This window comes from Chiloscyllium punctatum, chromosome 36 (assembly GCF_047496795.1).
Source record: "Chiloscyllium punctatum isolate Juve2018m chromosome 36, sChiPun1.3, whole genome shotgun sequence".
NCBI lineage: Eukaryota > Metazoa > Chordata > Chondrichthyes > Orectolobiformes > Hemiscylliidae > Chiloscyllium > Chiloscyllium punctatum.
Window position 1 is genome coordinate 14,237,724 of NC_092774.1, and position 27,808 is coordinate 14,265,531.

Below are 27,808 nucleotides of genomic sequence, written 5' to 3' on the forward strand. Positions count from 1 at the left end.
GTTCATGGTCTTGGTGACAGTATCTGGTTCTGACAAGAGAAAAGGCCTATAAATGCACAAGGGAAGGGTTCCGTTCCAGGTCCATGTGCCACATAAGGCCTGCTGTACCCCAGGCAGTGTTACACCAGCTGTTTGTATACACAGACCGGAGGTATTGGAAAGTGATATTTCTCTTCACAGGATCGGCAGTAGGAAGTCTGACAAATAGAATGGAATCGGGGACTGATTGGTTGGTGCGGCCATTCAATTGACAATGGTGCAGTTGGACGCAAGCTGAGCGCCCAGCGACTGTGACCGTCGTAGGGGTGGGAAGTAAAACCTGGAAGGTTTTTCTGTTCTCCGTTAATATTACATGCAAAGTGTGGTCCATTGTCTGAGCGAATGCACGCAGGTATACTGAAGCGGGGAATTATTTCCTTAAACAAAATCTTCATCACAGTCTCAGCAGTACCGTTAGGAGGAGGGTAGGCTTCAATCCACTTCAAAAAGACATCAACAATAAGCAAAACATATTTATAGCAACTCAACTCATTTCTCCAACTCAATGAAGTCCAGTTGAAGTGTCTCCAAGGGACCCTCCAGCAAGGGAGTTCTCGTAGAGAGCATGTTCTGCCCTGACTGGGAGCAGAAGAGTTTGACTGAAGTGTGTTGGTGTTAATGCCTTGATGTCTCATTTTGCTCCCACCTTCCCGGGGTCATTAACCATTTTGTGTCTGGTCCTTCCTCAAGAAGCTGCATTGTAGCTGAATTGACACTTTTTTATTGCTTCCCAAAATCAGACCTGCTCACTCTCAGCAGGATCCCAGTGTTGTGAAAGATATTAACTTTCAGGTGGAGGTATCCAAAATTCAGAGAGATGTCAGTCTTGATGTTTTTGCTTTTTCTGCCCCTGTAAGATCCTGAATCAGCACCTTCAGGGGAATTAGTTACAGCGGGCTGAGAACAGAATTCAGAGAGATGTCAGTCTTGATGTTTTTGCTTTTTCTGCCCCTGTAAGATCCTGAATCAGCACCTTCAGGGGAATTAGTTACAGCGGGCTGAGAACAGAGGGGAAGGGAGAGTGGGATGGTGCTTTCAACATTGTGGAACAGGAAAAGAATATTCCACAGAAAGGAGAATTGCTTGTTCTGAATTTCTACCCTGCATTGATAGTGATGACTTTTGTAATCTGTTTTTGCAGAGTATATGAAAATCTGAAGACTGGAGTTTCAAAATCAACGGATGAAGAGCTTATTCCCGAAACATTGACTCTCCTATTCCTCGGATGCTGCCTGACCTGCTGTGCTTTTCCAGCGCCACATTTTTCAATTGACTCTCCAGTGTCTGCAGTCCTCACTTTGATGTCAATGTCTGACAGTCTCTGAATCCATCGGGAGCACAACGATTTTTGACTGTGATTTCTGTGAGAGGGATCTACACTTTTTGGTTCCTGTTTGAGGACGTTTTCAGCATCAGTGGGACTGGACGAGAGATCCCACTGTTACAGCGCACTGTGTGTGGAGTCTGAAACAGTTATACGGCCTGGGAAGGGGACTTCACGGCAGGGAGGGGCTCTACACGTGTTTGTGTGCAGCTGAAGCTGTGGCCATGGAGAAACCTGAGGAATCCCGCCCTGTGGAGGAACCGTGGAAGTGTGGTGACTGTGGGAAAGGCTTCCTTGTCCCGCCTACCCTGGAGACTCATCGACGCAGTTACACCGGGGAGAGGCCATTCCTCTGCACTGACTGCGGGAAGACCTTCAGACATTCCTCTCACCTGTTGACCCACCAGCAGGACCAAACGGGGGAAAGGCCCTTCAGCTGCCCAGAGTGCGGGAAGGCCTTTACCCAGGCCACCACACTGCAGAGTCACCGGCGTATCCACACGGGGGAGAGGCCGTTCAGATGCCCAGAGTGTGGGAAGGCCTTTACCCAGGTCTCCACCCTGCTGAGGCACCAGCGGGTCCACACAGGGGAGAGGCCCTTCAGCTGCCCCGAGTGTGGGAAGGCCTTCAGTAATTCCTCCACCCTGCTGACCTACCAGCGGGTCCACACGGGGGAGAGGCCATTCAGCTGCCCAGAATGCGGGAAGGCCTTTACCCAGGTCACCACCCTACTGAGGCACCAGCGTGTCCACACGGGGGAGAGGCCCTTCAGCTGTCCTGAGTGCGGGAAGGCCTTCAGCGATTCCTCCACCCTGCGGAGTCACCAGCGTGTCCACAATGGGGAGAGGCCGTTCACCTGCTCTCAGTGTGGGAAGGGCTTCACCTGTTCCTCCAACCTGCGGAGCCACCAGCGTATCCACACGGGGGAGAGGCCCTTCAGCTGCCCTGAATGCAGGAAGGCCTTCAGTAATTCCTCCGCCCTGTTGAGGCACCAACATGTCCACACGAAGGAGAGGCCATTCACCTGCTCTCAGTGTGGGAAGGGCTTCACCTGCTCCTCCACCCTGCAGAGTCACCAGCGTATCCACACGGGGGAGAGGCCCTTCAGCTGCTCTCAGTGCGGGAAGGCCTTTACCCACGTCTCCTCCCTGATGACCCACCAGCGTATCCACACGGGGGAGAGGCCGTTCACCTGCTCTCAGTGTGGGAAGGGCTTCACCTGCTCCTTCAACCTGCAGACCCACCAGCGGGTCCACACGGGGGAGAGGCCCTTTAGCTGCCCAGAGTGCGGGAATTCCTTTACCCAGGTCTCCACCCTGCTGAGGCACCAACGTGTCCACACGGGGGAGAGGCCCTTCAGCTGCCCCGAGTGCGGGAAGGGCTTCAGTAATTCCTCCACCCTGCTGACCCACCAGCGGGTCCACACGGGGGAGAGGCCATTCACCTGCTCTCAGTGCAGGAAGGGCTTCAGGTATTCCTCCCACCTGCTGACCCACTGGCGGGTCCACACGGGAGAGAGACCCTTCAGCTGCCCCGAGTGTGGGAAGGCTTTCAGCACATCCTCCACTCTGCTGAGACACCAGCGGATCCACACCGGGGAGAGACCGTTCACCTGCTCTCAGTGCGGGAAGGGCTTCACCTACTCCTGCAACCTGTGGAAGCACCAGCGAATTCACGTGCCATCGCAGGGAGATTGAAGGAGTGACGGCCGAGTGCCATTATCGATTGGACTATCAACCAGGTTCCGGGGACTCCCGGGTTCAAATCCTGCCAAGACAGATGGCAGGATCGGTACTCGGTCAGAAATGTGCAGTTCGGAATCTAACGATGAGACCGTTTCAGGGAGGGTGTGGTGCAGGGGAGAAAGCCCCCATCTGATTCCCTCTCTCCCTTGTGAGGGAAGGGAACCGCCATTGTGGGAAAGGATTCACTCAGTCGTTCCAGCTGCATCCTTTACCCGGTCTGGCCTACACCTGACTCCAGACCCACAGCAGTCTGGTTGACTCTACACTGCCCCTTCCTGGCAAATGAGCGGGGAGACACTTACTTGGAGACAGGGTATGGGTTAAAATTGCTGAGTGAGGCAATACTTCCTCCGGGTTACGGCTGTACCAAGGATCCAATTACAAAGGGACAACTTGGTGCTGACCAATAGTAAAGACAGTGGGGGGGGGGGGGGGGGGGGGGGTGGGTGGGACAGGGGAGGTGTGGTGTGTGCACTTTGACCTTGAGCTGTTCAAAAAGCAACTGCTTTTTCTCTGCCTTTTTGCTGGGGGGATCTGATGCTGTAACAAAGTTGGGTCACAATAAAGGTTACCTGAACTTACCACCGGGCTCAGACTCTCATTGAACGCTTTCAGCTCCAAGAGGTTTTTGTTTTAAAGCTGCTCATTTCTTTCAGCCTCCTGCACTAAGTTTATAACATGGAACATAGAACAGTACAGTGCAGAACAGGCCTTTCAGCCCTCGATGTTGCACTGACCTGTGAACTATTCTCAGCTTGTCCCCCTACACTATCCCAAAATCAACCATGTGCTTATCTAAGGATTGTTTACATCTCCCTAATGTGGCTGAGTTGACTACCTTAACAGGTAGGGCATTCCATGCCCTTACCACTCTCTGCATAAAGAACTTGCCTCTGACATCTGTCTTAAATCTATCACCCCTCAATTTGTCGTTCTGCCCCCTCGTACAAGCTGACGTCACCATCCTAGGAAAGAGTCTTTCATTGTCTACCCTATCTAATCCTCTGATCATCTTATATGTCTCTATCAAATCCCCTCTTAGCCGCCTTCTTTCCAATGAGAACAGACCCAAGTCTCTCAGCCTTTCCTCATAAGACCCTCCCTCCAGACCAGGCAACAACCTGGTAAATCTCCTCTGCACCATTTCCAATGCTTCCCACATCCTTCCTGAAATATGGGGGCCAGAACTATACACGATATTCCAAATGTGGCCGCACCCGTGTTTTGTTTTGTTGCAGTGTGATATTTCGGTTCCGGAACTCAATCCCTCTACAAATGAAACCTAACATACCGTATGCCTTCTTCACATCACTATCTACCTGAGTGGCAACTTTCATGGACTCCAAGATCACTGCCTTCCTGTTTTTCTTCCCAAAGTGAATCACCTCACATTTAGCTGCATTGAACTCCATTTGCCACCTCTCTGTCCAATTCTGCTAATCCATCCACCTATGCCTGTATCTAAGTCATTTATAAAAATGACAAACTGCAGTAGTCCCAAAACAGATCCTTGTGGCACACCACTAGTAACCAGACACCAGGCTGAATATTTTCCATAAGCCACCACTCGCTCCTCCTAGTTCAAGTATCTGTAATAAGATTAACATTAGAACAACAGCAGGATTCAAAAACCCAACTGGACAGGGTCCACTCCTTTTCATGAGATTCCAGGATTCTCTCCTCCTCTTTCCCCACTTTTGATTGGTGCGGTCAATTAATTTACCATGGTGCAGTTGGACCCAAGCTGAGCGCCCAGCGACTGTGACGGCCGTAGGGGTGGGAAGTAAAACCTGGAAGGGGCCATCCCAACGAGGTTGGAGACCTTTGCCAGTCCAGTTCTTGACGAGCACCAACAAACCAGGCTCTACCCGTGACGAGGCTGAAAGGGAGGGAACATCGCCGTAGGCCGCACGCTCCTGGGAATGAACGGCACGCATAACATTGGTTAGAGCAAGAACATAACCAATCATTGCTTCGGTCATGTGGTGGACATGGACTGAGAAGGGAGCCGAATCGTTCCAAGGGGGACGGAGGGGGTGACCAGAGAGACTCTCAGCTGGAGACAGTCGTGTCTTGCCCGCAGACATGGATCGCATCTGGAATAAGGCCACAGGGATTAACATAACCAGGAGGGGCCAGACTCGGCCATTAATTTGGCAAGTTTAGTCTTGAGTCTGGTTAAAACATTCAACAAGGCCGGCCGCCTGAGGATGATAAGCACCGTGCAGTTGCCGACAAATACAAAGCTGGGAACAGAGTGCTCCGTTAATATTACATGCAAAGTGTGGTCCATTGTCCGAGCTAATGCACACAGGTATACTGAAGGGGGAAATTATTTCCTTAAACAAAATCTTCACCACAGTCTCAGCAGTAGTGTTAGGAGGAGGGTAGACTTCAATCCACTTCGAAAAGACATCAACAATAAGCAAAACATATTTATAGCAACTCAACTCATTTCTCCAACTCAATGAAGTCCAGTTGAAGTGTCTTCAAGGGACGCTCCAGCAAGGGAGTTCTCGTAGAGATACTTGAACTAAGAGGTGGGGGATCGCCTACCCACTGACCTGTTTGATCACGTACAACATCCTGATCGGGAAAGTCACTGACTGAGTATCGATGCGATCTGGAATGATCTGAGATTATCCTGGTGTCATCTGGTGCACCAAACCAGACGCTTTCAACGTGGAGTCGCTTGAGCGATGGAGTGAGCTGCCAGAGGAAGTGGTGGGTGCTGGTACGATGACAAGTTAAAAGGCTTCTGGATGGGCATCTGAATATAAAGGGTTTAGATGGGTCAGGGCCAAGTGATGGCAAATGTGACTGGAGTCATAGAGATGTACAGCACAGGAACAGACCCTTCGGTCCAACTCGTCCTTGCTGACAAGAGAGCCAACCCAATTTAGTCCCAGCTGCCAGTACCCGGCCCATATAGGGGCCAAGTGATGGCAAACGTGACTAGATTAATTTAGGATATCTGGGCAGATTGGGCCAAATGTTATGTTTCTGCGCTGTGTGACTCTAATTGTCTTCAGTGAAAGCAGAAGTGTTGTTGTGAAGGCTGGACTTTCAGAGCATGTTTTGCCCTGACTGGGAGCAGAAGAGTTTGACTGAAGTGTGCTGGTGTTAATGGCTTGATGTCTCATTTTGCTCCCACCTTCCCGGGGTCATTAACCATTTTGTGTCTGGTCCTTCCTCAAGAAGCTGCATTGCAAGTTCGCCCTGAATTGACACTTTTTTTTTGCTTCCCAAAATCAGACCTGCTTACACTCAGCAGGATCCCAGTGTTGTGAAAGATATTAACTTTCAGGTGGAGGTATCCAAAATTCAGAGAGATGTCAGTCTTGATGTTTTTGCTTTTCAGCATCTTCAGGAGAGTTAGTTCGAGTGGAGTGAGAACAGAGGGGAAGGGACAGTGGGATGGTGCTTTTAATTTTGTAGAACAGCAAAAGAAAAGAATATTCCACAGAAAGTAGAATTGCTTGTTCTGAATTTCTACCCTGCACTGATAGTGATGACTTTTGTAATCTGTTTTTATCAGTGTATTTGAAGATCTGAAGACGGAAGCTTCAAAATCAACAGATGAAGGCCTTACGCCCGAAACATTGACTCTCCTCCGATTCGGATGCTGCCTGACCTGTTGGCCATTTCCAATACCACACATTTTGACACTGACTCTCCAGCGTCTGCAGACCTCAGACGTCAATGTCTGACAGTCGCTCAATCCATTGGGACCGGAAACAATTTTCAACTGAGTCTGAGAGAAGGAGCAAAGTGTTTTGGTTCCTGTTTGAGGATGTTTTCAGCATCAGTGGGACTGGATGAGAGACCCCACTGTTGCAGCGCACTGAGTGTGGAGCCTGAAACAGTTCTACAGCCTGGGAAGGGGAATTCAGGGTGGGGAGGGGCTCTGCACACGTTTGTGTGTAACTGAAGGTTCGGCCATGGAGTAACCCGAGGAATCCCACCCCATGGAGAAATGGTGGAAGTGTGGCGTCTGCAGGAAAAGCTTCCGTGTCCCCTCTGTCCTGGAGACTCATCGGCGCAGCCACACCAGGGAGCGCCCGTTCCCCTGTCCCGTCTGCAGGAAGGGCTTCAGCACTTCCTCCACCCTGCTAACCCACCAGCGGATCCACACTGGGGAGACACCCTTCAGCTGCCCAGTGTGCAGGAAGGCCTTCAGTGATTCCTCCATCCTGCTGAGGCACCAGTGGGTCCACACGGGGGAAGAGGCCCTTCAGCTGCCCCAAGTGCAGGTAGAGATTTACCCAGGCCTCCAACCTGCTGACTCACCAGCAGATCCACACAGGAGAGAGGCCCTTCAGCTGCCCAGAGCGCGGAAAGGCTTTCACCAGCTCTACCAACCTCCGGAGGCACCAGGGAGTTCATGTACCATCGCAGGTGGATTGAAGGCGCGATGGCTGAGTGCCATTATCGACTGGACTATCAACCCAGTTCCAGGGGCTCCCGGGTTTGAATCCCACTGCAGCAGATGGTGCGATACAGGGTATGGGTTGAAATTGCCGAGTGAGGCAATACTTCCTCCAGGTTAAGGCTGTACCAAGGATCCAATTACAAAGGGACAACTTGGTGGTGACCAATAGTATAGAAGTGAGGTGGGTTGGAGGGGAGGGGGGGGGGGGGGGGGTGCGCTTTGATCTTGAGCTGTTTAAAAAGCAGCTACTTTCTCTCTGCCTTTTTGCTGAGGAGGATTGAACTTGCCAACGTGAACCACACTTTGCAGAGAGAGGAAATTTCTCCGGATGGAATAGGTTGATGGAAGTCAACAATTGTCAGATTATTTCATGAAAATAACAGCTGGTATGGGGATCCCAGAAGAGGGGCATCTGTAATGACACACAGAAACAAACCCTTCAGTCCAGGCCAACCAGATATCCTAAATTAATCAAGTGACCCATTTGCCAGCATTTGGCCCATATCCCTCTGAATGCTTCCTGTTCATGTCCCCATCCAGATACATTTTTTTCTTCGGAGAATACTTGGGTGAGAGCCAAGATATGCAATACCTCAATGTATAATAATGAAGCAGCTCATTTATTCTGAAACTATTTCAATTAGTTGGTCAATTGCCAAATAATAGCTGCATAACTGTTGTCAATATTGATACCCAGGAAAGCTATTTTGTTTAATATATTTCCTTTGTAAAGATCTTATCCAAATTATAAAATGATTGTATTTTCATACAAAATAAAATTTGCAGTGTTTTATTAAATGGTTGAACGTAACTTTGCACTTAATTGCTCTGTTTGGGATTAAACATTGTGACTTAGCTAAAAGTGATCTTTCATAATATATGGTGAGTCTATTAACAAACGAATGTTGCCATTTGCTCTCAAGTTAGCTCAGATTCAATTTGAAATTCTTGAATGAGTTGAATAAGGGGTAAAAAGTAAATATTTATTGCACTTTTCTGAAATTCTCTGCACTGCCATTGTAGTTGGTTAAACAAAATATGTATCTCTCTTCATAACTTTGATATCACCACAAATCCTAGGAACCCCATCCAGGACAAACATATAAATAGAAAGTAGGAGACAACAGCTTCGCTTCACTTGGAGGTCACCACTGATGATGTTACCTGGCCAGGTAATGAAACGTCTGGATATCAAACCTACAGCTCAGCGAGCAAACCTGCACCCTAAACATTCTACTTTGCTGAAAGACTGCACAATCTGCAGGCACTGGCAGAGCACAGCAGTTCAGGCAGCATCCAACGAGCAGCGAAATCAACGTTTCGGGCAAAAGCCCTTCACCAGGAATAAAGGCAGTGAGCCTGATTTTGGAAACCTCTATAAAGAGAACAAAGAACCCTACAGCACAGGAACAGGCCCTTCAGCCCTCCAAGGCAATGCTGATCGAGATACTCTATCTAAACCTGCCACCTATTTTCTAAGGATCTGTATCCCTCTGCTCCTTGCCCATTCATGTATCTGTCTACATACATCTTAAATGACACTATCGATCCCACCCTACTGCCTCCGCTAGTGATGCATTCGAGGTGCCCACCACCCTCTGTGTAAAGAACTTTCCATGTATATCTCCCTCAAACCTTTCCCCTCTCACTTTGAACTCGTAACCCTCAGTAATTAAGTCTTCTCCTCTGGGAAAATAATTCTCCCTATCCACCCCGTTTACACCTCTCATGGTTTTTCGGCCTCAATCAGGAACCCCCCACCCTGCCTCGACCTCCTTATTTCCAGTGAAAATAATCCTAATTTACTCAACCTCTCCTCATAGCTAGCGCTCTCCATAACAGGCAACATCCTGGTGAACCCCCTCTGCACTCTCTCCAAACGTATCCACATCCTTTTGGAAATCTGGCGACCGGAATTGTACGCAGTATTCCAAATGCGCCAAACCAAAATCTTTTCCTCAATCCGTCCGATGATGGAACGTGTGTTGTATGCTGCCTTGACCACTCTACTGACATGCATTTGCCACCTTCAGAGAACAATAGACCTGAACACCCAGCTCTCTCTGTACATCAATTTCCCCCAGGACCTTTCCATTTACTGTATAGCTCGCTCTTGAATTGCATCTTCCAAAATGCATCACCTCACATTTGTCTGGGTTGAACTCCATCTGTCATTTCTCTTCCCAACTCTCCGGTCTATATTCTGCTGAAGCGTCTGACAGTCCCCTTCACTATCTGATTTTCCATCAATCTGAATGTCATCTGCAAACTTGCTAATGAGGCACTCGATACCTTCACCTTTCAACCTCCTGTGCTCCAGTGAAAAAAGTCCCAGCCTACCCACCAATAGGTGCGAATTCTGTCGAGTCAGCCTGACATTTTTGATAGAAAAGCTATGCATTTAAATTATGTTCTTGAGAAAGATACTGAAAACAGGTTCTGGAATTAACATACCAAAGAACAGAACTCCATTCTAAAAGATGGAAGATTTAATCTAAATTGTTTAATGTATCACATCTCCATGAACTGGACTCCGTTGGCTATAAATAGTCTAATCATGACCTTATTCTCCACAACCACCTGAAGCAGCAGCAGCACTTCAGAGCGTCAGAGATCCGGGTTCAATTCCCACCTCAGGCAACTGTCAGTGTGGAGTTTGCACATTCTCCCCGTGTCTGCGTGGGTTTCCTCCCACAGTCCAAAGATGTGCAGGTTAGGTGAAGTGGCCACGCTAATTTGCCTGTCGTGTTAAGTGAAGGGGTAAATGTTGGGGAATGGGTCTGGGTGGGTAGCTCTTCGAAGGGTCAGTTTGGACTGAAGGGCCTGTTTCCACACTGTAAGTAATAAAATCTAAAATAAATCTAATCACTCCGAAAGCTAGGGCTTCCAAACAAACCACGTTATGGCAGCAGCGGGAGGTGTGGATTATATTCACTAAAACAGCTAAGCAGTTAGATAACACGTTCGAGTGGAAAGTGTGTATAACATAATCTCACAACTCCTATCCTCAATGCTATGACCAATGAAGGAAAGCAAACCAAACGCCGCCTTCACTACTCTATCCACCTGAGACTCTAGCACTCCAAGGTCTCTTTATTCTGCAACACTCCCCTTAACTGTGTCAGTCGTGCCTGGATTGTTTGACCAAAATACAAACCTCTGATTTCTCTAAATTAAACTCCAACTGACACTCCTCGGCTCATCAGCCGATCCCATAAATTCTAATTTATAGTGAACTCTTTCCTCTCTTATTCCCTGGAAACCGAAAATCTCCATCCCACACTAATTCCCTCCATTTTCACTTTGCTTATAGCGGAAGAATGTAACTGAGAAACATATCAGCCATGATTGAATGGAATGAGCAGACCTGCTGGTCTAATTTCTGCTCCTGTGTCTTGTGGTCTCTTGCTGTCCTGGACACCGAGAGAGAGAATTGGGACCAGCATTGAACCGATCATGATTGGATATGGATCTACCTGCATCTCGGTGGATGGGCTGGGACTTTCACTGGAGCAGAGGAGGAGGAGATGTGACCTTATCAAGGTTTATAAAATCATGAGGAGAGAGATGAGGTGAATGACGGGTGTCCTTCCCCTTGGGTTGGGGCTTCAAGACTAGGGAGCAAATTTTGATGGTGACAGGAGAAAGAAATTTTAAAAAGACTTGAAGGGCACAATTTTTTTTATAGAGTGGTTCACGTGTGGACTAAATGTCTAGAGGAAGTGGTGGATGCAGATACAGTAACGATGTTTAAAAGACATTTGGATAAGTTCATGAATAGGAAAGGTTTGGAGGGATATGAGCCAAAACACTGGCAGGTGGGACTGGTTTAGTTTGAGAACATAGTCAGCATGGACTAGTTGGACTGAAGGGTCTGTTTCTGTAACTTGGTTCTATACTAGTCTTTAAACCATTTTCTTGCCTTCCCCATAAACATTCACGTAAAAATCAGATGAACTCAGCCTTGAATATATTCAATGACCCCCTAACTGCAAGAAGACATCCCTACTTCTGAACTCAATTCCTCTTGCTAATACACCACTTGCCTTGCTCATTGCCTGCTGCACCTGGCACAGAAGGACACTGATGCCCCTCTGAACATCCACGCATCATTCCTGATGAAGGGCTCGTGCCCCAAACTTCGACTGTCCTACTGCTCAGATGCCGCTTGACCTACTGTGCTTTGTCAATTGTGGTCTTCTCTACATCGGGGAAACCGAGCGTAAACTTGGGGAACGGTTTGCTGAGCATCACAGCCGGGTCTGCAGAAGCTGAGCGGACTTCCCAGTCTCCACCCATTTTAATGCCTCTTCCCACTCCCCTTCTGACATGACTATCTTTGGCTTCCTCCATTACCACAACAAACCAAACCACAAATTGGAGGAACAAAACCTCATCTTGTCTGAGCAGTCAACAGCCCGGAGGACTCAACACAGTTCTCCAATTTCAAATAATCTCCCATCCCATCCCCCAACTCACTTCCCTGCCCCTTCCACTCTTCCCTGCCAACTCGATTCCTTCCTCCCATTCACCAACCAGGTCGTACCAGATTATGGGGATAAGGCAGGAACAGGATACTGATTGAGGATGATCAGCCATTATCACAATGAATGGTGGTGCTGGCTCGAAGGGCAGAACAGCCTACTCCTGCACCTATTGTCTATTGTACCCTCTACCTGTCTCCACCTATACCCACTTCAATACCCTGCCCCCAGCACACCCTTGTTCCACAGCTCTCCCTATACCCACCCCAAGTCCTGAACAAGGGTTACACCAGATACCTCGACTTCTCCACCTCCTGATACTGCCTGGCTTGCTCTTCCAGTCTCCTGTCTGTCTATTTTGTCAATTGAGACACAGGCCTGGACTAACTTTTCCAGAGTCTGTCCCCTCGCTGGATTCACTCCCATTCCTTTCAGTTGCTCCAAGTCAACACTTGAACCCCAGAATGAAACGTAAATGGAAAAGGGGGTGAGAAAAGAGAGTGCTGTACTCACATGTTGGACGGAGGAAAGAAGTTGCAGCCTGAGGTGAAGCTCAATCTTCCTTCAGAGAGAGGAGGAGCAGGACCTTAAGAAGCTCATGCTCCAACTTCCACATTCACCAACAGGGGAGCTCCGAATGGCAGAAGGACAAGTCTCCCCCTGGTCCTCCAGTGCTCCTTATTCGTCCATCAAAAGTAGGTTTCGCAACTTTTCTGCCGACAGCGAGGAACATGCCCAATGTTTTGGTGACATTGGCAAACACGTGCCCTGCTTGTTGACACTGAGGAGTGTACACAACGTGCTCTGTAGCAATGCTGATGTTATTGACAGATTTTAAGTTTCCAAATACCTATCGGAGAACAAAAAGGGCAGAGCCATAATTCCCCCCCCAATGTGGTTCGCTATTTGGCAATGTTTTTAAGCCTTTTCCTCAGTGTTGGGGTGAGACTCACAACTAGAGGGAATAGGTTTAGGGTGAGGCCACAAAGATATAAAAGGTCCCTGAAGGGGCAACGTTTCCATGTGGAGGGTGGTGCAGGTATGGAATGAGCTGCCAGAGGAAGTGGAGGAGGCTGGTATAATTACAGCCTTTAAAAGGTATCTGGATGGGTATATGAATAGGAAGGGTTTAGAGGGATATAGCGCTGGCAAAGGGGACTAGATTAATTCAGGATATCTGGATTTTCCTAACGGCCGCCCTCCCGCCGCTTCCTCGCTCGAGCGACTTCTCCTCCCAACCGCCTTCACCCCCGCGTGACGTCTGCACGTGGGGGATGGGCGGGGCCCGGGGGGGATGGGCGGGGCCCGGGGTTGGGGATGGGCGGGGCCGGGGGTGGGATAGGCGGGGCCGGGTGATCCTCCCCGTCACCAAGTCACAGCCACCTCGCGCTACAACTGTTCATTCACAAAAACAAACTCTCCTGTCTCACTCTGCAGCTGCGGGGGGCGGGGACACAGCCACGTTTCGAGGAGCCCTGTCTACATTGGGAAAGCTCACGGCTCAATTTAAACAGATATTCCGACATCGAACGGAACGGCGTCATATCTGCATTTTTTATTGCTGGAATCCCCTGCTTATTTTTTTTTCTTAACCCCCCCCTCCCCCCAACTGCTGTCGTGCTTATTTTTTCCCCAGCACCCATGGTGTGTGTGTGCAAGTGTGAGACACAGTGAAAGACACGATGTGCACGAATCTTTATTCAATTTCCACCACCAGGAAGATATAAAAACACCCGAGTGGCCAGTGACAAGCACTGCCCTTCACATCAAAGGGCAATGCTGTGTGATCAAAACAGTGAAGGGGAGGGTAGGGACTAAATCAAAATACAATTGGAGGGGGAAATAATACACTCCTCTCCCTGAACAACTCCTGGGTGTTGGTGGACACCGCGTGCTCCTTCTCCAAGGACACCCGGGTTCTAACGTAACCCCGGAAGAGGGGCAGGCAGTCGGCCCTAACGACCCACTCCACGGCCCGCTGCCTGGACCTGTTGATGGCCAGTTTGGCCAGGCCCAGGAGCAGACCCACGAGGAGGACTTCGGACCTGCCCTCCCTCCTCCGTACCGGGTGCCCGAAGATCAGGAGCGTGGGACTGAAGTGCAGCCAAAAACAGAGGAGAAGGTTTTTAAGAAAATCAAAAAGGGAGTGCAAACGCCCACACCGAATATATACATGGTCCACGGACTCCACAGCGCCACAGAACAAGCAGTTGGGCTGGGAGTCCGTGAACCACCGCAATCTGCGGTTGCAGGGGACTGCTGCGTGCAGCACCCTCCACCCCAGATCCCCGAGAGAAAGGGGGAGGACTCCCGCGTAGAGAGACCTCCACTGGGGATCTCCACCGCCCGGTGGCAAATGGGCACGCCAAGGCGTGTCCGGACGGTGGATGAGGGAGAAGAGGTGGACGGTGTGCAGCAGCAGTCGATACAGGGCCTTCCTTTTTATATCCCTTAAGGGGACAAAATTAAAATTCTGGAGGCGGCTCAGGTTGTGGGGCACAGGCTCCCGCGGGAAGTACGGGACCTTGGGAAAATCTGCATTTTAAAGGGACGTGGACATTTTAACGGGTATTTCTGCAAATAAAGAGGTTTAAATGGACAAGATTATATTTCAAAGGGATGTGGGCACATTCAAAGGGATATCTTCATATGTAAAGTGACGCAGTTATATCTAAATGAATCTACATTTCAAAGAGACGTTGCCCTATTTGTAAGTAGAGACAATAGGTGTGAATTCTGTCTGCGTCCCAATTGTTAGAAACAAACTTAATAAAATTTAGACGAGACCATCACAACTGGAAACAAGACAATTTATTACGAACTTGCAAGTTAGGGTTTCAATTGCAGAAGCAAATGAGCAAATTAGAATCAGGTTAGTGGACAGTTATACCCTTTGAGCTGAGTGAGGTAATCTCTCCAGACTCCTAATGACCCAATCTCTCTTACTGTACCAGACCACTGCCCAGCTGCGCTCCACCCTTATTACTTCCCCCTTCCCCAAGTTGGCAACCTTCCTCTCTGTCAGTGCTGAACTCAACACTATTTTGTCAAGATCTGGTTTAACATTTTGCATCAATTCTGCTGGTACATTCCATCCTCGGACATTTCATTAACTTGTGTCGTTTTGTATCGCTCAAGCATTTTGGTTATCTCAGCTTTTTTGCTGAAAGCACAATTTTTCAAAAAGGACTTTTTGCAATAATAATTACACACCAAAGTTGGTGTTTACTTAACCGCAATTATACACTGAAAAGTAAAGATACTCTTCTCTAAATACCTGCAGGGTTAATAGTTCTCTTGCTGTACCCCTTTTCTGTATGCTTTTTCTATATCTGCAAAAACAACACTTTACCCCATTTCTCACAATTCCCCCATTTCTTTTCTTTAACCATTTGTTGTTTTTGCAATCTTATTTTCTGCCCTCTTTTCACCTTGTGGTGTCGAGGTTCTCAATCTAGTCATTTCTGTCCTTCTAAGTTTGTCTTTTTTTAAACTCTAGGAGTAATCTGTTACTCTCTCTTTCTTGCGCTTGTGCTATTGTCATGACCATTATTGGTTGTTGTCCTCCCAAAGACATTACCAGCTTAGTCATTATCCACTTTAACACATTAAACCCTATCAGTAAACCTACAATTATTAGTCGCACATAAATGCCTAAATTCACTAACCATTTTCCCCACTCGGTCAATCTCCAGTTACCCCATCCCCATCCTTCATCTTTTCGGAGTTCATCTCCAATTTGTCTTATATCGTTTATTTTTTTCTTTACTGTTTCCACCTTATCTTTCACTATGGAAGAGGTGTCTGGGATGAAGGTGCAGCATTCTTTACCATTCAGAGCACAAGTTCCCCCTTTTTCGGCCAAAAGATAGTCTAAAGCCATTCGATTCTGTAAAGCTGTCAGTCTCGTGGCAATCATTTCAGTGGTTATGGCCGATATTTGGGATTGAGATTCCCCATCGTGCCGGTGTTATCATTAATTAAATTTTCAAGGGCGGCCGCTATTTCTGTATTTCCACCCCTGCCCTTGTAGTGCCGTAGTTTGGGAGCAGTGTCCACAGTAGACGGTCTCCTTCAGAGACCTCTCGGGTCTTACGTCTTATCCCCCCCCCCTCCTTTCTCAGGTTGGGCTCATGCTTTTCTATTCGGAGGTGAGGGTCTATATAAGCGAGGGAACAGCAGCCACTCCAACCTTTCTGGTTTTGAGGAAGTGTTTCGTCAACTTCATAATGTGACACATTCGATCACACGAACATATTTTTCCCCGGGAATAAATGGATAGGCCTTCAGACCGCATCCCCAACACGTTCCGTTGAATATTCGGGGAGTGGTCGTGGCAGTGGCCTGACTGGTGTGGACACAAGATGATTTTCCTAGTTGGAAAGGTGCAGCATCATTCTGATGACAGAAACAGGTGGTATTCACTGCTCCTTTCGGTGGGGAAATTCGAAGACTGTCAATAGCGCCCTGATTTTTCAGGGCTGGCCTTGGGAACCATCCCGCAAAGTTATATTTGCTCCTTTCAGATCTCCACTTTGTATTATTTGAACCCACATCAAATTATTGTACATCGTATTTTTTTTTAGTGAGCGGTATTACTGAGGTGGGGATTCCAAGATTCGCTATGGTGTGGGACCTCTGCACAGACCCAACAGTCGGTAAGTCCCTCTTGTTTAGCATAATTCTGGCACAGCGTAGTGAAGTGATTTTTCCCACTTCCTTGAATAGTTAGTACTACTAACATTACAATACTATACCAGTATCTACCCATCTCTGAACTCTGCCCACCATCCTGTCTTAACATTTTAGATGTCACACAGCCCTTCCAATCAATAACAATATATATATATATATCAGCAAACGTTAAAAGAGTCTTTTGTTTCGGTTCATTCTTTCTTTCTTAACTTTCAGAGGGTTGTCTGTAGGATGAGCGTGCCACTCCACCTTTGGGGCGTTCACAGGACCTTTAACGGGAGTGTGATGACTCCACCCTTCCTCAGCAGTCCGAATAGCTGTTTCACTAGTTAGGACGGTTAGGAATGGTCCCTCCCAGCTCGGGTACAGTTTGGTCTCTTTCCAAGTCTTGATCAGGACCCAATCACCCGGTTGTATTCGATGGACTGTAAACTCGAGTGGCAGTGTCTGTACCAACAGGCCTTTATTCCTAAGAATAGACAAAGAAGAGCTGAGTGCCACTATATAGTTCGTTAAAAACTTATCATTGAACTCTGACCAGCCGTGAGGCAGTTTTTCAGCCTCGATAATGCTTCCCTCTATCCTGTCTACTACAGTATATTCATTGCCCTTTTTACCCTCAATCATCCGGGAGGACCCGTCGATAAACAACCGAGCTCTCGCATGCAACGGTACGTCTCTTAAGTTCATTCGCACTTTAGTCTGATATTCGGTAATATCAAGGCAGTCATGTTCTGGATTGACCGGGGTCACTCCCCTCTCTCCGCCACAGAAATGCAGCTGGATTCAAGCAACTGTCTGTGACTAACACAAGGTCATCCTGTTCTATTAAGATTGTCTCATATTTCAAGATCCTAGAGTCTGTGAGCCATTGTCCTGCATTCTGATTTAAGAATTCTTTGCCTTTTACTCCAGAAACCTTGAGATCTTTGTTAGTTAATTTAACACCGCTAGGTCTAAAGCTTAGGGATGATCGTGCTGCTCCCGTATCCACTAAAAATACTGTTTCCTCTCCTTCAGGTGCCACCTTTAACTTTATCAAGGGTTCCCGGTGGGTCTCAGGAGGAGGGAACCCCTGACTCCCCTAATCTTCATCAAAAATCATCAATGATACCGCTTCTCTTTGTCGTCCTAACCTTGGACATCGTCTATCGTAATTTCTTCAACTGCTGCAACCATTATTTTAGCTTTTTGTTTTTGTTTCTCCTCTTCCCTTCTCACACACACTTTCTGTGCCTCATATAACAGAACTTCTATCTGTTTTTCACTCCGGCCTTCTAACTTCTGTAACTTCTTTTGTACGTCCGGCCATGATTTAGTCACAAATTGGACCTTTAAAAGTCCCTGTGCTACCGGATCATCGGGATTCATTCCCGAATATTTTCTAGTGGCTTCTTTTAATCCCTGTACGAAAGGCTGACGGGGCTTCCTCCTTTTCCTGTCTACCTTCAAAAGCTTTAAAAAAATTCTTGAGATTTAGGTGCTGCTTCTTTAATACCCAAAATGACCGTTTCTTGTAAGTCCCTCATTTTTCCTCTATCGTGTTCATCCATCCCCTTCCAATGTGGGTCCACATTGGGGAATTTGTTTTTGGCTGGTATCACTCCCTCACCCACCGGATGTCTCTTTTCCGTTCCCTCAGAGTAGCTCTTCCCATCAAGCCCCTTTCGTCTCCTGACCGTACCTGATGGCGGCTGCTGACTGCGAAGGCTCCCCTAACAGTAAGTTTCTGACTCTCCTCTACCAATCAGGCTGTTGCTGCCACTGCCTGCACACACTCTGGCCAGTAATGTAGCTTTCCATTCTTTAATTAACAATGAATGAATGCAGTCACGTTTTGAATTAACCATGAATCAATAATGACAGGTCACTGAGAATGTATGAAGGAATCCTGCCAATTAATATTGATTCAGGCTAACGCATTTGAATTATTATAAGTATTAATTATTGGTTATATATTTTTGCTCAAGCACATTCATGTTTAAGAACCTCGACAGATTCCATAGCACCTTTTGCAGTTAATTAAATCCCCAATTTGGTGGCAATACTTCGTCATGAACGCAAGACTGATTCTTCCTGCCTCTCATCACAAAGCTGTTGCCATAATCCAATTAACTTTTGTTTTGGTTCCCACTCCCTTGGGCTTAAAATTGAAGGATGACCTTGCTGCCCCCGTATCGACTCGGAAAACTACGTCCTCTTTGTAAGGTCCCACCTTTAAATTTATTGAGGGTTCCTGGTGGGTCCCCGGGGGCAGGAACTCCTGACACCCCTAGTTTTCATCAAGGCTCATAAATGGCACTGCCTTTACTTCCTTTGTCGGATCAGGACACTCTCTCTTAAAGTGACCTGTCTTTCCACAGTAATAACATCCCGCCTGTGGGGATTTCCACTTTGATCCTTGTTCCTGTCTCCCAGACCCCTTCACATCTCCTCCCCGATCCTTTCTCCTCCCTTTATTTTCAACATGCTGCCTGCCACCATTCCGGTTTCCTTCTCCTTTTAGTTTTGTCCTTTTCTTTATTACCTCATTCACCGTGGCTTATCATTATTTTTGCTTTCTGTTTCTGCTCCTCATGTTACGTTGCCAGATCAATGGCTGAGCCGATTGAACCAACTGAACAGCTTTAGGGCCACCTCATGGCCATTCCTCATCACCCAATGTTTTGTTTAGACCTTGATTCTTTTCAAGAAATATTGCAATTTTTCTTGCTCCCTGTAATCTCAAATACAATTCATCAATTGATGCTTGCTTTTCTTTAAAGCCTGTTCCTAACTATATATTTTGGAATCTTACTTGTAAATATATATTTATCTATTATAAATTCATTTATTCAGTGTTTAATATTCAAAATGCACAATGCACACAGTTCCCAACTCTGAAATCCACCACAATCACCCGGTTCCAGTCCCCTGATTCAAATCCAAAACTAGTCCTCCCAACTAGTCCTGACCAGTCATTGCTCAATTACAATGCTATAGGTCGTGAAATAACCAGAGCTGCCTTAAAAGGATTTGTCTATTCAAGTAAAAACTTCAACTGTCCTCCATAAATCGCTTTTATGTAAGGATAAAAGAGATTAATTCGTAACTGATAGTAAGGCAGTCATGACCTGTAAAAAGAACATTTTATTTCATAATCTTGCAAAATCCTTAACCTTAAAAGAAATCATGTTAAAATTTCCATAGTAGAAATCAGATTCAAAACAGTCCTGGATCTCAAGCTCCAGGGAACATTCGATCACCAACAAACAAATGTGCATTCAGACTGAATCACACAGGGATAAACTTTCTACTAACTGTACGGCTCTTTTCTCTCTCTCTCTCTCTCACACACACACACACACACACACACACACACACACACACACACACACACGTTTCCCACAATGACTCCTCAAGCTTTTGAATATTTTTCTGGGCGTCTGGCCATAAGTTAGTTCCAAAGTGCACCCCCAGTAGCCCTTCAGCTACTACCCCTTCTGACATGAAGCATAATCTGATTCCTCCTGACTATAAGGCTGTTTTTCTTTGACATTTTATCATTTGTTTTTTATCCTTTCCTCGTGTCCGAGGATTGTCCTTCCAATCTCTTAAATTTTTCCTAAAGGACTGTCCGTTGGGATGTGGTCCTCGAACGTCCCTCTCATGTCCCCTTCTACATCTAAATTGCTATTCTTATTTCCCATTTTAATACTCGGCCGTTTTCTTTCTATAATTTCAATTAACCTCTCTGAAGTTCGGTGTTACCTTCTTCCACACCCCCTTCAGGGTCCTAATCTCCGCGTGGGGGTTTCCCTTCTTAATAACCGGTCTAAGGCTGGGTGATCGAATCAGTTAGACACATTACTTGTTAGATTAATCTAGCCAATTAAAGACCTTTATTCTCTATTTTTTAAGTTGCCAATTCCCCCGTACTTCTCGTACGGAACCGACCACCAAGGTAATACCTAAAGGTCAATTTTCATACCTTGGTCTGTGCACAAAAGTTACCTGGTCGAATGCGCGCCCCTTCCCACGGCAATACCAGACAGCAAAATACGTTGTCCATCTAGGTCGCCTGAAATTTACCTTTACCTGGGTCTTATGTACACAAGAGTAACCCGACCGAACCACCACATCTTAGTGTCCTTCGCACCGCGGCGAAACAGCAAGTACTGCTGCAAATCCTGGCCGCCCGCGAATGCGGGTCTTAAGTCCATAAGTGTTACCTGACCAACCCGCCAGGTCTTAGTGCACCTCGCTCGTGGCAAAGACTGACAACAAAACAAAACCCGCTGCCTACCCCAGTCGTCCGGACAATACTTATTTAAGACCTTTTTCTTACCCGGGTCTTGTGCACAAGAGTTACCCGACCGGACCCGCTGCGTCGCCTCTGCCCGTCCTGTCTCCAGGGTCTCCCAGTCCGGATCATCCTCACCCAGAGCTGCCTCGGCAACGAGGGGAAACTAGAGATTGCCGAAATCAGCGAGGTGCACCTTCTCCGTTTCTCCAAGAACATCGAGCGACCGGAGCTTGGGATCCAGGAACGAGCCCCCAAATCTTTTAGAAACAAGTTTAATAAAATTTAGAGGAGACCACCGAAACTGGAAACAAGACAATTTATTCTACGATCTTGCAAGAAAGGGCATCAAATGCAGAAGCAAATGAGCAAATTAGAATCAGGTTAGTGTACAGTTATACCCTTTGAGCTTAGTGAGGTCATCTCTCCAGACTCCTAATGACCCAATCTCTCTCACTGTACCAGACCACTGCTCAGCTGCACTCCACCCTTATTACTTCCCCCTTCCCCAGGTTGGCAACCTTCCTCTCTGTAAATGCTGACACATACATTTATTTTGTCAAGATCTGGTTTAACATTTTGTATCAGTTCTGCTGGTACATTCCATCCTCGGACATTTCATTACCTTGTATCGTTTTGTATCGCTCAAGTATTTCGGTTATCTCAGCTTTTTTGCTGAAAGCATAATTTTACAAAAAGAATTTTTTGTTATAGTAATTACACACCAACGTTAGTATTTAATTAACCACAATTAAACACTGAAAAGTCCCTAAATACCTGCAGGGTGAATAGTTCTCTTGCTGTACCCCTTTTCTTTATGCTTTTTCTATATCTGCAAAAACAACACTTTACCCCATTTCTAACAGTATTGAACAATACGGCTAGGGGAATGGTTGAGGGTGAGTTACCCTTTGGAGGGTCGGTGTGGACTCGTTGGGCCGAGTGGCCTGCTTCTACACTGGGGATTCTCTGAAGGGAAGGAATTTCTGCAAACTGTGCAGGGCAGTGCAGGCGCACTGCGGGGTCCCGCTGCTGGCCGAGCCCCGCATCTCGTCCCTTCCCTTTCCCTTGCCCAGTCTCCCATACCCTCCCCCACCCCCGACCCATCGATGGCGTCACAATGCGCGGAAGTGGCCCTGTCAGGTTCAGAGTGAAACTCCCTCCCTCTGGACAACTGTTCATCCTGGGGAGGCGAGAGAGGGGAGGGGTGGAAATCTGTTCACTTGTAGCAGCCGGAGTGAATCCAGGGAGGGAGCAGATTCTGCAAACTCAGGTATGTGTCTTAATTGGTGGAGAAAGTGAGGACTGCAGATGCTGGAGATCAGAGCTGAAAATGTGTTGCTGGAAAAGCGCAGCAGGTCAGGCAGCATCCAAGGAGCAGGAGAATCGACGTTTCGGGCATCAGCCCTTCTTCAGGAATGAGGAAAGTTGTGTCCAGCAGGCTAAGATAAAAGGTAGGGAGGAGGGACTTGGGGGAGGGGCGTTGGGAATGCGATAGGTGGAGGGAGGTCAAGGTGAGGGTGATAGGCCGGAGTGGGGTGGGGGCGGAGAGGTCAGGAAGAAGATTGCAGGTTAGGAAGGCGGTGCTGAGTTCGAGGGATTTGACCGAGGCAAGGTGGGGGGAGGGGAAATGAGGAAACTGGAGAAATCTGAGTTCATCCCTTGTGGTTGGAGGGTTCCCAAGCGGAAGATGAGGCGCTCTTCCTCCAACCGTCGTGTTGCCATGGTCTGGCGATGGAGGAGTCCAAGGACCTGCATGTCCTTGGTGGAGTGGAAGGGGGAGTTGAAGTGTTGGGCTACGGGGTGGTTGGGTTGGTTGGTCCGGGTGTCCCAGAGGTGTTCTCTGAAACTTTCTGCAAGTAGGCGGCCTGTCTCCCCAATATAGAGGAGGCCACATCGGGAGCAGCGGATGCAATAGATGATGTGTGTGGATCTATTGCCAAGTGATGGCAAATGTGGCTAGATTAATTTAGGATGTCTGGTCAGCTCGGACAAGTTGGGCCAAAGGGTCTTTTTCCGTGCTATATGAGTCTAATTGTCTTTGGTGAAAGCAGAAGTGTGGTTGTGAAGACTGGACTTTCAGAGCAGCTTTCAAAGATGTTTTGCCCTGACTGGGAGCAGAAGAGTTTGACTGAAGTGTGTCGGTGTTAATGCCTTGATGTCTCAATTTGCTTCCACCTTCCTGGGGACCTTAACCATTTTGTTCCACAAATAGCTGCATTGCAGGTTACCCCATGAACTGGCACACTTATGTTTGCTTCTCAGAATCAGACCTGCTCACTGTCAACTGTATCCCAGTGTTGTGGGGTTATCCAAAATGCAGAGAGGTGTCAGTCTTGACGTTTCTGTTTTTCTGCCCATTTAAGATCCTGAATCAGCACCTTCAGGGAATTAGAGTGGAGTGAGAACAGAGGGGGAGAGAAAGTGGGATGGTGCTTTCAATTTTGTGGAATAACAAAAGAAAAGAATATTCCACAGAAAGTAGAATTCCTTGTTCAGAATTTCTACCCTGCACTGACAATGATGCCTTTTGTAATCTCTTTTTACAGAGTATTTGAAGATCTGAAGACAGAAGTTTCAAAATCAACAGGTGAAAGCCTTATGCCCAAAACATTGACTCTCCTGCTCCTCAGATCTGCCTGACCTGCTGTGCTTTTCCAGCGCCACACTTTCTGACTCTGACTCTCCAGCGTCTGCAGTCCTCACTTTGATGTCAATGTCTGACAGTCACTCAATCCATCGGGACCGCAACGGGTTTTGACTGTGATTTCTGTGAGAAGGAGCAAAGCGTTTTGGTTCCTGTTTGAGTACGTTTTCAGCATCAGTGGGACTGGATGAGAGACTCTACTGTTGCAGCGCACTGAGTGTGGAGCCTGAAACAGTTATACGGCCTGGGAAGAGGAATTCACGGTGGGGATAGGCTCTGCACACGTTTGTGTGTGGCTGAAGCTCCGGCCATGGAGAAACCGGAGGAATCCCGCTCCGTGGAGAAACCGTGGAAGGGTGGCAACTGCAAAAAAGGCTTCCGTTTCCCGTCTGCCCTGGAGACTCATCGGCACAGCCACACTGGGGAGAGGCGATTCCCCTGCCCTGTCTGTGGGAAGGCCTTCAGCGATTCCACCAACCTCCACACCCACCAGCGGGTCCACATGGGGGAAAGGCCCTTCAGCTGCCACGAGTGTGGGAAGGCCTTTTCCCAGGCCTCCAACCTCCAGACCCACCGGCGAGTCCACACAGGGGAGAGGCCCTTCAGCTGCCATGAGTGTGGGAAGGCCTTTTCCCAGGCCTCCAACCTCCAGACCCACCGGCGAGTCCACACGGGGGAGAGGCCCGACAGCTGCCCCGAGTGCGGGCAGGCCTTCAGCAATTCCTCCCACCTGCTGACCCACCAGCGGGTCCACACGGGGGAGAGGCCCTTCAGCTGCCCTGAGTGCGGGAAGGCCTTCAGCAATTCCTCTCACCTACTGAGGCACCAGCGGGTCCACACGGGGGAGAGGCCCTTCAGCTGCCCCGAGTGTGGGAAGGCCTTCAGTAATTCCTCCACCCTGCTGACCCACCAGCGGGTCCACACAGGGGAGAGGCCCTTCAGCTGCCCTGAGTGCGGGAAGGCCTTCACCAATTCTTCTAACCTGCTAAGCCACCAGCAGGTCCACACGGGGAAGAGGCTGTTCCCTTGCACAGAGTGTGGGAAGGCCTTCAGGTATTCTTCTCACTTGCTGACCCACTGGCGGGTCCACACCGGGGAGAGGCCCTTCAGCTGCCCCGAGTGTGGGAAGGCCTTCAGGCATTCCACTAACCTGCTGACCCACTGGCGGGTCCACACCAGGGAGAGGCCGTTCCCCTGCCCCGAGTGCGGGAAGGCCTTCAGCAATTCCTCTAACCTGCTGAGGCACCAGCGGGTCCACACGGGGGAGAGGCCCTTCAGCTGCCCCGAGTGTGGGAAGGCCTTCACCCGCTCCTCCTACCTGCGGAGCCACCAGCGAGTTCATGTACCATCGCAGGGCGATTGAAGGAATGACAGCCGAGTACCATTTATTGACTGGACGATCAACCCGGTTCCAGGGACTCCCGGGTTCGATTCCCACCGCAGCGGATGGGGGAATTGGAATTTGGTCAGAAATCTGGAGTTCAGAATCTAACGGTGAAACCATTGTCGGTGGGGTGGGGATGGAAGAAAACCCCCACCCTGATTCACTCCGTTCTTTTTTAGGGAAAGAAACTGTCGTTGTGGGAGAGGATTCACTCAATCGTCCCAGCTGCATCCTTTACCCGGTCTGGCCTACACGTGACTCCAGACCCAAAGCAGTATGATTGACTCTACACTGCCCATCCAACTTACTTGGAAACAGGATACGGGTTGAAAATGCTGAGTGAGGCAGTACTTTCTCCGGGTTAAGGCTGTACCAAGGATCCAATTACAAAGGGGCAACTGGGTAATGACCAATAATGAAGAAAGTGAGGGGTCGAAGAGAGTGTGTGCACTTTGACTGTGAGCTGTTTTTAAAACATTGCTACTTTTTCTATGCCTTCCTGCTGGGAGATTCTGAAGCTGTAACAAAGTTGGGTCGCAATAAAGATTACCTGTACTTCACGCCGAGCTCAGACTCTCATTGAGAGCTTTGAATTGCATTTTGTTCTAAAACTGCTCATTTCTTACAGGCGAAAGTGAGAACTGCTGATGCTGGAGATCAGAGTCAAGATTAAAGTGCTGCTGGCAACGCACAGCAGGTCAGGCAGCATCCGAGGAGCAGGAAAATCGACATTTTTTGGGCAATATTGATTTTCCTGCTCCTCAGATGCAGCCTGACCTTCTGTGCTCATTTCTGACAGCCTCCTGTACTATGTTTCCAATGTTGTGTATCGGTTGCAGCAGTGAATGAGTAGCCAGTATTGTTAGAAATTGTGAATTTTTCAGGAGTGCAGGTACTCCATCATCCCATTGTCATTGTCCAGTTTCCTGGCAGCACTGGGAGGTGTGGGCTGTGTCCATTGGAAACGATGTGGAGGTGCCAGTGTTGGACTGGGGTGGAGAAAGTTAAAAATCACACAACACCAGGTTATAGTCCAACAGGCTTATTTGTAAGCATTAGCTTTCGGAGCGGTGCCCCTTCATCAGGTAGCTGTGGAGCAGGATCATAAGACACAGAATTTATAGCAAAAGCTGACGGTGTCATGCAACTGATAAGATATTGAACAAATCTAGATTGCGGATTAGTCTTTCATCTTTTACCATGGGTTGCAGGTTTCAGTTCAGTAAACCCCAGAACTACTTTTAATTCACCTTCTTGAGACGGTTTAAGGTTTTATAAAAATAGGTGGCATCTCAGCTCCGATACTGCATAAAAGTTGTGAGGTTCGAGTCTGTATCCCAATCTTGAATCAAATTGGTTCTATTAACCAAAGTAGGAATTTATAAAATATTACATGCAGTTTGTGCGCTTTTTGAGCAAAATTGAATATATCTGCAAATATAATTCTGCAATTGCAAATTCACCCCTTGGACTTGTGTGACTGTGTGTGCATGAGAGTGTGTGCATATATTCTAATGAAGTGTGTGTGAGATGGAGTATCAGCCTGTGAGATGGGGTGAGTGTTAGGGTGTGTGTGTGTCTGAGAGAGCGACAGGTAAAGGCAAGGGGTTGCATTTTGCTAAAAAGAGGACGGGCAGGACTTGTACAGTTAATGGTAGGGCCCTGCAATGTGTTCTAGAACAGATTCATGGGGGGGTGCGTGGAGAGGTTCAGGTACATAAAGTTAAAAATCTCTCAACACCAGGTTATTGTCCAACTGGTTTATTTGGAAACACAAGCTTTTGGAGCACTGCTCCTTCATGGGATGTTTGTGGAACAGGATCATAAGACACAACCACCTGATGAAGGAGCAGTACTCCAAAAGCTAATGCTTGCAAATGAGCCTGTTGGAGTATCAGCTGGTGTGGTGTGAATTTTAACTTCATCCACCCCAGTCCAACACCGGCATCTCCAAGTCGGGGACATAGTTCTTTGGAAGTTGCATCATTGGTACACAGGGTGGTGAAAGAGGCGTTTAGCACACTCTCCTTCATTGTTCACACCGTTCAGTGCAGGAGTTGGGACATCACGTTGAGGTTGGACAGGATATTGGTGAGACCATGTGTAGAGTACTGAGGACACTTCTGGTCGCCCTATCGACGACCACAAGTTGTCGGGTGACCTTATTTCGATTTATAAAGTCATGGGGCGTGGAGGAAAGGTAAATATCACAGAGGGGAAAAAAATGATGCATCTCCCCTTTTTAACTTCTCTTGACATTCAGACACTTCAATCCTGTCAGTAACAGCCTCATCGCCAGAGAGCAGACTGCGCATGCTCCTCACTGCACACAAGGCACACGCCTCGCGACTTTCTTTTGGTGGACCAATCAGGAGCACTGGAGGACCGGAAGGTGACTGGTCCTCCTGCCAATCAGAGCCTTCCTATTGTCTGAATGCAGAAGCTGCTGCTCTGTCTCTGAATGGAGATTGAGTTTGCTCCAGACTCCCTTCTTACTTCTGCTAATCTAATCGTTTTACCACATCTGTCTGTGGCGTGCAACCCTCCCCCATCGATAGCTGGGTCTTATTACTTTTGCTGATGCAAGACAGGATCTTATTTGGTTATCTTGTTCATACTAACTCCCTATGTGCGTGGTAAAAACAATGACTGCAGATGCTGGAAACCAGATTCTGGATTAGTGGTGCTGGAAGAGCACAGCAGTTCAGGCAGCATCCAAGTAGCTTCGAAATCGACGTTTCGGGCAAAAGCCTTTTTTTTTATTTCAAAAATATAC

At 47.9% G+C, this 27,808-nt stretch overlaps 2 protein-coding genes across 2 annotated transcripts in view; both read left to right on the top strand.

Annotated features, from left to right (window-relative positions):
* The window catches only part of LOC140460010 (uncharacterized), a 62,520-nt gene extending 58,994 nt beyond the window's left edge, over nt 1–3,526 (top strand). The window contains exon 4 of the mRNA XM_072554415.1: nt 1,846–3,526. Within this exon, the coding sequence (XP_072410516.1) occupies nt 1,846–3,060 (1,215 nt within the window). The 3' untranslated portion in view covers nt 3,061–3,526. The remainder of the gene's footprint in view (nt 1–1,845) is intronic.
* A 20,426-nt stretch (nt 3,527–23,952) lies between these two features.
* LOC140460011 (uncharacterized) overlaps nt 23,953–27,808 on the top strand; it is a 209,542-nt gene continuing 205,686 nt past the window's right edge. Inside the window, exon 1 of the mRNA XM_072554416.1 lies at nt 23,953–24,917. Coding sequence (XP_072410517.1) covers nt 23,959–24,917 — 959 coding nt within the window. The 5' untranslated portion in view covers nt 23,953–23,958. The remainder of the gene's footprint in view (nt 24,918–27,808) is intronic.